This window comes from Zingiber officinale, chromosome 4B, assembly GCF_018446385.1.
Source record: "Zingiber officinale cultivar Zhangliang chromosome 4B, Zo_v1.1, whole genome shotgun sequence".
NCBI classification, from domain to species: domain Eukaryota; kingdom Viridiplantae; phylum Streptophyta; class Magnoliopsida; order Zingiberales; family Zingiberaceae; genus Zingiber; species Zingiber officinale.
Window position 1 is genome coordinate 9,454,094 of NC_055993.1, and position 11,065 is coordinate 9,465,158.

At 42.7% G+C, this 11,065-nt stretch overlaps 1 protein-coding gene and 1 long non-coding RNA gene across 2 annotated transcripts; both read right to left on the reverse strand.

The window, feature by feature from the left end:
• Positions 1-4,881: 4,881 nt before the first annotated feature.
• Positions 4,882-5,970, reverse strand: LOC121977370. The gene is made up of 4 exons (XR_006110789.1): positions 5,885-5,970; positions 5,225-5,278; positions 4,973-5,032; positions 4,882-4,903 (listed from the first exon to the last, which is right to left on the reverse strand). It is a non-coding gene; the product is annotated as an uncharacterized LOC121977370 (long non-coding RNA).
• Positions 5,971-8,681: 2,711 nt separating this feature from the next.
• LOC121978094 (aspartic proteinase CDR1-like) lies at positions 8,682-9,993 on the reverse strand. Its single transcript, XM_042530475.1, has 4 exons — positions 9,528-9,993; positions 9,317-9,422; positions 8,865-9,240; positions 8,682-8,765 (listed from the first exon to the last, which is right to left on the reverse strand). Exons 1-4 carry the CDS (start codon positions 9,991-9,993, stop codon positions 8,682-8,684), a joined length of 1,032 nt encoding a protein of 343 aa, XP_042386409.1.
• Positions 9,994-11,065: the final 1,072 nt, after the last annotated feature.

Consider the following 11,065-nt stretch of genomic DNA (forward strand, 5'->3'; position numbering starts at 1 on the left):
TTATAGATATTTCCTTTTATTAACCATGAAGAGATTTTAAAGAAGAAATTTTATTTTTAAAATTTCCGGAAACAAATAAGGAAAGTTTTAATTGTTGATTGAAACTTGTCCAATTTGCTTCCTCTTGATGTGGCCGGCCATTAGAGTTTATTTGGGAAATTTTATTTTATTTTTCTCAAATAAATCATGTCAAGGAAATTAAGGAAATTTTATTGTAAATAAATTTCCTAATTTGCCTAGGCCAAGGAATATAAAAGAAGGGGTAGGGGTGCTTTCATGAGATACAACCTCTATTATTTTCTCTCCCTCTTTTGTTCTTTGGTGTGGCCGGCCATCCTCTCCCTCTCTTCCTCTTGTGGTGGCCGAATACTTCATCTTTCTTGGAGTTCTTGTGGTGGCCAGATACTACTTGGAGAAGAAGAAGAAGAAGGAGAGAAAGCTAGCATCTCTTGGAGCTTGGTTAGTATTTTGGTTTTCTTCTTTGGTGAAGTTCTTCCTTTGTGGCCGAACCTTGCTTGGAGGAGAAGAAGGTGGTTGGTGGTTTCTCATCTCGGTAGATCGTTGCCCACACAACGTCCGAGGTTAGAAGAGGAATACGGTAGAAGATCAAGAGGTTTTTCTACAAGGTATAACTAGTAATTTTTATTTCCGCATCATGCTAGTTATTTATGGAAATAATACCAAATACAAGAGGCTTACGTTCTAGTATTTCGAATATGTTTTTCGAAGTTGTGTTCTTTTGTTCCTTTCTTTTCCTTGTGATTTGATTGTTCTCTTTGGTTAACCTAAAGTTATTTTAGGAAATTAAATATTAGCTTTCTATTAAAGGTTTTGTCTAGTCGGTGGTGGTTGCTCCCATATCCAAGAAGGCCATGTGCCTCGCCACGTCAGTACTGGGAACCTTTTATGGAAATTAATATTTAATGGAATTAATAACTTAAGGAGACTTGGGTCGAACGTGTTAAGTTCCGCAGGAGATCCAAGTCAAAACCTAAAAGAACAAATAGATTAAGTTTTGGATCAAACGTGTTAAGTTCCGCAGGAGATCCAAAATTTAATTTAAAAGAACACATGGTAGCTAGGAAAAGGTTCAGATCTTTGTACAAAATTTTTGTACAGTGGAACCTATAGGCTTTCCGAGTAGCAACCATCAATAATATGCAATTTGTGCTCAGCTACTTCTGGTCTGACCCCGGGCAACTCTTCTGGTGACCAAGCAAAAACATCCCTATTGCGGATCAGGCACTGTATTAGCTCAGACTTAAGCTCCAGCGGTAAGTCACTGGCAATGCGGGTGATGCTCTCTGCTCTGTCCTCATGCAGCCGAATTTCTTCCCAAGGAATGGGCTCCTCTGCAATAGGCAGAGGCTCTTCTTGGATAGCATGTACTCCACCATCCTGAGTCCGCCGGCTCTTGCGCGCCTCCACCCGGACCATATCTATGTAGCAGCTTCGAGACATCTTCTGCTCTCCCTTGACCTCCCCGACTTGCTCGCCGACCGGAAACTTGATCTTCTGATGAAAAGTGGAGACGGCAGCCCGGAACTCATGCAGAGCCGGCCTTCCCAGGATGACGTTGTAGGAGGAAGGTGAATCCACCACAATGAAAGTGCTCCTCCGGCGTGCAATGGCTCGCCCATGGAAATGACTAGCTTGATCTCGACCCATGGGTTTGACTTCATTACCTGAAACCCGTACAAGGAAGTGGTTATGTTGAGCTCATCGCGCCGATTTGCATCTCCTCAAACGCAGCCTGAATAAAATGTTGACCGAGCTCCGTGATCTACAAAGACCCGAGCCACCTACCGTTAGCAATAACGCCTTGATTATGAGGGCATCATCGTGAGGCGCTTCACCCTGGTCTTGAGGCCCAAAGCTAATAACATGGCCGGAGGCCTGCTCGTGGCTGCATCCCACGACTCCCACATACAACCGCCGAACGTGCGACTTGCGGGCTCGGCCTAAATCCCCGTCAGTGGGCCCTCCTGAGATCATACCGATCTCTCGCACAGCAATGTTGCCCCGGTTCTCCAGCTCTCCGGCATCCCTTCGGTCCTCCCGGGCCGCCTGGTTAGCAGTCGGAGCCATGCAGCCCTCCTCCATTCAGACTACCCAAGCCACGCTCCGTAGCTCACACGAGTCACGGCGGGTGGAAGCATCGAGATCGTGCGTCTGGACCGATGATATGTGATATGGTGCCCCTCGTCCGGGCCCTCACGTACTGGCGATCATGTGAGCTGGCCCGACTTTGAGAGGTCAGCTCGGTCAACGCTACCGGAAGGGCTGGGATGGTGGTGGTGCTTTCTTTCGTGTCGGCTGCTCGAGCCACCGCCTTCTCGACCTTCCGCCTAGCGACTGCGCTTCTTCCACCTTGATGTAGCAAGAAGCCTTCTCCACCATATCGTCAAGCTTCGGGGTTCTTGATGAGGTCCTGAAGAATTCCCCTTCTCGCAATCCGTGGGAGAAGGCGCCATCAATATCTCGAGGTGGCGGAGGGGACATCGTTGGCCACCGTGACCAACCGATTGATGTAGCTTCAAGGGTCCGTCGAATCTGTTTGAGAGCAAAAGACAGTGGTCGGTTTTTGATACTTCGACTCTCGCAAACCCGCAGAAGGCCGTTTTGAAATCCACGGACGATTGATGGACCGAGGGCAATCCATCGAACCACTTTTGTGCCGACCGACAGGTGTGTAGGAACACTCGGCATTTGATTCGCTGCTGTCATTGATTGATACAAGATAACCGCGTTCTTAAACTTCCTCAGGTGCTCTTCCGGGTCCTTGCTCCCATCGTATTCTCCAATGTTCGGGGCTCGATACCCTTTAGGCAGGCATTCCCTCAGGATATGAGCCGAGAAGGGTACCTTGTCATCCGGATCTTCAGGTAGATATCCGGCAAGGATTATAGCTTTTCCCTTTCCTGAATCCCGCGGTGGGTGTAAAGAGCTTTCCGCCACCGATGCTGGCGGCTCCTCCCTCTTCAGACTGTGCTCACGGGGTTCAACTCGATGATAGTTGCGGCGAGGCTCCCGGAAAGAGGCACGGGGGGGGGGGGGGTCTTCCGGCTGTTTCCTCTTCGAGCCCCTGTCGGAGGCAGGGGCTGGTTCTTTGGACACTTCAGGCGCTAGTCGGGGACGTGAAACTGTTCCTTGCTTCTCAGAGGCGGCTTGCTTTCTAACCTCCTTGAAGAGCTCGTACTCCCCCGCGATCATGGTTACGTTGATCCTTCTGCTAGAGCTTCGACCAGAGTCCTCCATCTTCACACTCCGGATCAGGCTGTTGTGATTCCCACAGACGGCGCCAAATTTGATCCCGTCCGGAGGCTGAGTCGGACGGAGGCTGGTCGATGTGTCCCGATTGTTGACGGGAAGTCGCAGGTGATTCGGCTCCCACGGGTGGCGGACGCTGCTACAGGACCCTGCGCACACTCAGACGATCTCCCCCTTCACGTTAGAGACCGAAACCCAGGGAAAAAGTCCCCGGATCAGGCCCTCCGACGCTCAAGTCAGGTCCTTTTTCCCCTGAAAAAAGCAGAGAGAAGAAGAAAAAACAGTTGTGGAAGAAAAGTGACGAGGGAGTGTCTGCGCGTACCTACGTCCGAGGGATCTCTCCCCTTTTATGCGTTGTCCTCCTTAGAACCTGCCATCCTGTCAGAAAACGTTAGACGTTGGGCTTTGTCGTCTAGTCCCGGACACCTGTCGTATTGCCATTTTTCGTGAAAGCATCTTTCTGTTTTGGAACCTCCGCCTTTGCACATAGGTTTTGTCTTGTATTGATGGACAGCTGGCAGGCTGCTACTGGTTGTGAGGGCATCTTTTCGTTTCAGGAACCTCCGCCTTCGCTTGCCCTAGCTTCTCCGATCCATTGTGACCTGTACCGGTTTCGCTTCTCCCTATCAGTTCCATCCTCTAAGTGTCACCTGCCGGATGGTCTGACTCTGCTCATTTGTGCCGATCCCAACCTGCTTCTGCGCTTTGTATCTCCTAGCCCTCCAACGCAGACCTGTAGATCGAGCTGACTCTGCTCAGCTCTGCCGATCCCAACCTGCCTCTGTGCTTTGTATTTCCTGGCCCTCCACTGTAGACCTGTAGATCGAGCTGACTTTGCTCAGCTCTGCCGATCCCAACCTGCCTCTGCGCTTTGTATCTCCTGGCCCTCCAACGCAGACCTGTAGATCGAGCTGACTCTGCTCAGCTCTACCGATCCCAACCTACCTCCGTGCTTTGTATTTCCTGGCCCTCCACTGCAGACCTGTAGATCGAGCTGACTCTGCTCATCTCTGCCGATCCCAACCTGCCTCTGCGCTTTGTATTTCCTGGCCCTCCACTGCAGACCTGTAGCTCGAGCTAACTCTGCTCAGCTCTGCCTGCCCCGTCAGCTTGACTATTTGACCGCCAGGTCGCCTTGACTATTGACTGCCACCTCCTCTTGACTTTTGACCGTCACATGACCTTTGACTCCCCTAATCCTTTCCTCTTGGGCCCCTCCATTACTAACCGTATCAATAATCATACTTAAAAAATATAGAATAAAAAATTAAGATATTAATTTTATACTTACGAATCTCCGGAGGGGACAATAAATATTCGAACATCTTGAGTCTCAGAAAATGAGTATCTGGTAGGAACCGGATCTGCCAAATTTTGCGGTGAAGGTAATGGCGAAGGAGAATGTGATGGTCCTGCATGTATTGGCGACGACGAATGTGAAGGTCCTGCATGTACTCGCGAAGGGGAATGTGATGGTCCTGCCTGTACTGGCGTAGAGAGATGTGATGGTCCTGGCTGTACTGGCGAAGGTGAATTTGATAGTCGTACAGGCTGATCAGGGATAGGCGTAGGTACACTGCTAGTTGCTGCATGGCCATGTGAACTTCGTTAGTTCCCCCCGTCTAAAGATGTTCTGAAATTCAAAAATAGGATAAAGTTAAAAAAATAATGATGCATAATAAATAACATAAAAAAAACTTACCATATTTATTAAAAGAGATTGTGTGAGATTCCTTTGATGATAGATATCACCTCTAATCACCTATAACATATAGCAAGAAATACAGAGCATTAACAAATAATATATATAAGTTTAAGAATGAGATATTAGATATATAGCAAGAAATACACTAATCACTAATATGTTTCAAGCGCACGTACAAATGAAAATAAATAACATAAAATTGTATACTAATGCTATCATTATTAATTAAAGTCAAGGGTGTAGGTATACCAAACAGAGGTCAACAAAGACGTCGAGGGTCTCTCAAACACATCTACTATACACCTGCATAAACAATGTACACAGTCAATTATATAGGTCAAATAACACAAATAAGGTCGCTATAAACAAGACTATATGGTTGGTTTAGCCAATAAGTCTTGGCCGTCTTGGCCATGGCAAGGGCAGCAAGTGTCGGGTAAGGGCTGGCCAACGACATCAAGGGCCACCTGCGGTCGGGCCAGCCGCTGCCGGACAGTGGTAGCCACTGTCGGACAGGGCCAGGGCCAGCTGCTGTCGACCAGGGCCAGGGCCAGCCAAGCTCTGCAGCAGCCAGGCATGGCCAACTGCGGCCTCTCGTGGCCGACCAGGACCAGCCGCTGACTTGCGCGACCGACAAGGGCCAACCTCGGCCTCTTCCGCCAGACCATATCCATGATCTAGCTCGAGTGTCCGGCCAGGGCAAGGAGCTGCCCCACGTGTCCGGCCAGGGCCAGCAACTCACTCTCGAGGCCGGCCAGCGCCAGGCGCGGCCTCCCAGCAGCAGGACAGCACCCGCGGTCAGCCAGCGGCAGTCGCGACCACCCGCGGCCAACCAGAGGCAGGCGCGAGCACCTGCGACCGCCCAGCGCGAACTGCCACCGGAGTTGGAAGAGAGGGAGACAAGTTTACCTGGACTGAAATCGCCCTAACCGACGTCCTCCGTCCTCGGATCGCAGCTTCTGCGTCGCCACCAAAGCTAGGGCAAAAGGAGGGATCGAGCCGCCACCAAAGTTAAGGCAAAGGGGCTGTCGTGGAGTGATTAAAGTTAGGTCTTTTGCGACAAAAAGATAACTCGTTGCAAAATTCGTTGCTGATTCAGCAACGAATTTTGAAATTCGTTGCCGATTCAGCGACGAATTTTGCAATTCGTTGCGGATTCTGCGACGAATTTTGAACTTCGTTGCAGATTTTGTGACGAATTTCAAAATTCGTAGCAAAATTTCATTTTTTTTATATATAAAATAAATTTTTCGGGGCCAATTGAAATATCTAGAGAGCTCGGAATGAGATGAAATCTGATCCTATGGATTACTAAAAATCCCTTGATCATGGAAATGCCATCAAAAAAAAAATTGACATAATAAATTGATATTTTTGGTCTTATGAAGGTGAATACCGCTTTTCGGACATCTTCGAAGTAAAAAAATCATCGGTAGCATCAAATTAGAGGTTGTGGACAATTATAAAATTTGAGAATTTATAGAAACCCATAGGAACTGGTTTCATCTCATTCTGGCATCTCTATGTACCTCAATCGTCTTTGGACATTTCAAAATACGTGTGACTTGTAAATGTACACATTCGTATAAAAAATTTAACTAAGTCCAAAAATGCTCATAATTGATTAAGCAAATTAGGAATAAGTATAATGGGTAAATTTATTTTTTGATGATACTCCCATGATCAGGGGATTTTAAGGAACCCATAGGACCTGATTTCATCTCATTCCGAGCTCTCTAGGTACCTCAGAATCTTACAGTTAATATTTAATTTTCCATGGTATGATTGGCAGAAATGACTTAGTCTTACCAATTTAAATGACACAATTTCAAATTGTCATAAATTGCATTTTTTTTATATGTTTAATCCTACCTAACCTAGAGGTTTGGAATAAGATGAAATCAGATCCTATGGGTTCCTAAAAATCCCTTGATCATGGAAATGTCATCAAAAATAAATTTGATATATTAAATTGATATTTTTGGTCTTATGAAGGTGAATACCATTTTACGGACCTCTGTGATGTAAAAAAATTCACCGGTAGCATAAAATTAGAGGTTGTGGACAATTATAAAATCAGGGAATTTATAGAAACCCATAGGAACCGGTTTCATCTCATTCTGACATCTCTATGTACCTCAACCGTCTTCGGATATTTCAAAATACATGTGACTTGTAAATCTACACATTCATATAAAAAATTTAACTAAAGTATAATGGGTAAATTTATTTTTTGATGATACTCCCATGATCAGGGGATTTTTAGGAACCCATAGGATCTGATTTCATCTCATTCCAAGCTCTCTAGGTACCTCAACCGGGCCTGGAAAGTTTAATTTTGCCTATAAAAAAAATGCAATTCTGCGACAAATTTTGAAATTCGTCGCTGATTCAGCGACGAAATTTGAAATTCGTTGCGGATTCTGCGACAAATTTTTGAATTCGTTGCAGATTCTGCGACGAATTTCAAAATTCGTTGCAAAATTTCATTTTTTTATATGTAAAAAATCTTTCCGGGGCCGATTGAGGTACCTAGAGAACTCGGAATGAGATGAAATCAGATCCTACGGGTTCCTAAAAATCCCTTGATCATGGAAATGTCATCAAAAAATAAATTTGATATATTAAATTGATATATTTGGTCTTATGAAGGTGAATACCATTTCCTGGACCTTATTGATGTAAAAAATTCACCGGTAGCATAAAATTAGAGGTTGTGGACAATTATAAAATCAGGGAATTTATAGAAACCCATAGGAACCGGTTTCACCTCATTCTGACATCTCTATGTACCTCAACCGTCTTCGGATATTTCAAAATACATGTGACTTGTAAATCTATACATTCGTATAAAAAATTTAACTAAGTCCAAAAATGCTCATAATTGATTTAGCAAATTAGGAATAAGTATAATGGGTAAATTTATTTTTTTGATGATACTCTCATGATCAGGGGATTTTTAGGAACCCATAGGATCTGATTTCATCTCATTCCGAGCTCTCTAGGTACCTCAATCGGCCCGGAAAATTTAATTTTAACTATAAAAAAAAATACAATTCTGCGACGAATTTTGAAATTTGTCGCAGAGTCAGCAACAAATTTTGTAATTCGTCACAGATTCAGCAACGAATTTCAAATTAGTTGCGGATTCTGCGACGAATTACAAATTCATCATGGATTCTGCGACGAATATTTAAATTCGTCGCAAATTTCAGTTTTTTTAAATATATAAATTTTGAATTTTGGATGCTGCTTGGGAATTAGATGATTTTTTGCATCGAATCCTGAGTTCGTCGCAAATATTGCGACGAAACCTAAGTTCGTTGCAAAAATTGCAACGATTTCTAATTTTGTCGCAATTTCTGCAACAAATTATTTTGTTCATCGCTAATTTTCAATAAATTTTGCGACAAATATTATTTTGTTGCTAATTGGCAATAAAATATTTTTTGTCGCAAAAGTTGTCGCAAATTTGCGACGAATATATTTTGTCGCAAATATTTGTCGCTAAATTACAGTTTTTTTGTAGTGTATAAAGAAAATTATATTCAATCAAGACTACTCTTAATTAATTAAATTATCTAATTAAATAATTGAAAAATACAAAGTAAATGCACATTTCCTTTTATTGAAATTCCTTTATTCATGATCATTAATATAAATTTGAATGCCCAACTTAGCACTTCATATACATAATACATACTTATTAGGGATTGTATAACTCAGTGCAATTTTTCTCTATAATGATCAATTCCATGTTATCTAGATCATGCCCAACCAAAATATCTTCCTGCATAATATTCCCAAAGATCTATATACCATTCTTTCCTAGTATCACCATGCATTTCACATTAGCACTATACCACCTAAAGAAGTTATAAGGGCTCACCTTGAAGTTTCCCAATGTCCCATCAAATGAGAACAACACCCCTGGCATCTGCTCCTCTTGCTCTGTCGAGGACACATTGAAGCACAACTTGTAATCCCTCGTCTTCACAATTGGCAAGTTAACGTAATCCGTCAATTCCCTAACTAATTGGTTCAAGACTTGAGTGTCCAGAAAGGTCATGACAGTGTCGGAGTCAAAGATGATGTTGCCGGCCGCCAACTTGGACCTAGTATGCAAGATGTTGAACTCACCCGAGATCGAGATGGTGTGAAGTTGCACGGCATAGAAGTCGTCTTGCGTCATGAGTGGCATGACAGTCGTCTTTCCGGTGATCGTCTGTTTGCCACGTCCCAAGAAGAGCCTGCTGTTGGCTCCGCTATGGAGCATGTCCAGGCAATAGGAGAAGTACTTGCTAATGTACTTAGGAGAGTTGTTGGATCAGAGACGGCAACCTGGGGCCCAACCCAATGAAGCTGCCAGGGTCGTCAATTTGGGTGTTCAAGGACCGAAAGTTGCAACCGAATACTATATTTGGAATGATAGTATTTTGGTTTGTACCTATTGAGTTGAAATTGAAGGTTTCCAAGGATAAAATTCCATCGATATTGGAGCCGTCGCCGTAGGCGGCATGGTACTAGCATAATCGATTAAAATTGCAATGACCCAGACTAAAACTCTTGCACTCATCGGATAAGTAAGATAACTTCTTGTAGGAGAGGGATGCATTAGGATTGAATAGGGTGGTGGTCTTCTTCTTGAAGCATTTGCAGCCAACTTTGTTGACCCAGGTTAGTCCGCTACCAGTGTCGATGATGCCCAACATAGATTGCGTGTTTGGCGTGCCTATCTTGAAACCCATGAAGTATTCCGCATCATCATTACTCAAGCCGAGCTCTATGTTGATGGAGGTCTTCATGTCAATGCGCTTGTCCAAGTAACTAGCTCGGTTGATCGATCGGACGACGGCGGCCTGTAGGCGATCGAAGGGTGTCATCGTGCTATTGTACAGTGGTGACTTGGGAGAGTCACGGTGGAACAACTCCACGTCGAAGACAGTGTCCTGCGTGACAAGGGCTAGCGCGATGGAGATCAGTAGGAGGAGGCAAAAGAAGGTACTAATGACGGCCATTGAAATAATATTAATGGAGATATATATAGACATTTTCAACTGGTCTGTGAATTTATAGAGAGATTCAACGGCAGAATAAAAAAGTTTAATTAATGGGAATTAATGATAAGATTGATTGAATAAAATTTGGAAGGAAGTGAGATTCGGAATCGCATTTAACTTGAAAAGTCGGAGAGGAATTGGAAATTAATGGGAGCTATGAATCTCATCAATTTGATTAATGGTCCAAATCAAGTTTGAAGTGGAAAAAATATCATTAATTGCTTATTATATAATTAATTAATTCCAAAAGGAACTAGTTGTAAGTTTTCTTACACTCCTTCGACTAATTGATATATATTTGGAAGGAACTTTGATCCGCTTCCAAGTTTAGTTAAATTATTCTAATTGTATTTGATGCATTCAAAATCAGTGGATAGGCTTTGATTCTGACAGGATATCTACCAACCAAACTCCATTATTGAATGTTGCTCACATATAGATCATTAATTGCTGCCAAAAAAAAATATGTATGAATAGTGGTGGGACCGAATTGAATAAATAAAATCTAGAAAATATTTTAAAATTTCTTTTAATTCATATAAATCTATTTTCTTTTAAATTATCCCTTATATTATATTATTTTTATTAATTAATTTTATAACCTCAAATTTTAATAGTTTTAATTATTTATTATATATATATAGAGGCATGAGGTTTCAGATAGATTGATTTGTATTTTCTAGTATGTTACTAATAGATTGATATTGGATCAAAAAATTAGAGAAAAATTTTTATTATGAGGAAATACTTGTTAAAGTAAAATTCATTTATTTTTCATAATGCATTAACATCTTATATACGAGAACACTATCAACAATTGAAAAGAATGTGCGCGAGCCATTATTCGCCCTCTCTAATTCTCAATAGTTGGATATGGAACTCGAATAACTTTAATATAGAAAAATTACAAACACCTCCTAGTATTTTAAAATGACATGTAAAGTTAATTTGTATGATTTAAAAGAGGTAGATAGAAAGAAAATTATATTCAATCAGACTAATCCTAATTAATTAAATTATCTAATTAAAT

What these genes read in the sequence shown, in the direction of transcription:
- LOC121978094 (XM_042530475.1), bottom strand. Translation starts at nt 9,993, where the DNA reads ATGGCCGTCATTAGTACCTTCTTTTGCCTCCTCCTACTGATCTCCATC. An exon ending in GTGCAAGAGTTTTAGTCTGG is followed by an intron (nt 9,423 to 9,527) that starts GTCATTGCAATT and finishes TCAACTCAATAG; the next exon opens with GTACAAACCAAAATACTATC. An exon ending in GGACATTGGGAAACTTCAAG is followed by an intron (nt 8,766 to 8,864) that starts GTGAGCCCTTAT and finishes AATATTATGCAG; the next exon opens with GAAGATATTTTGGTTGGGCA.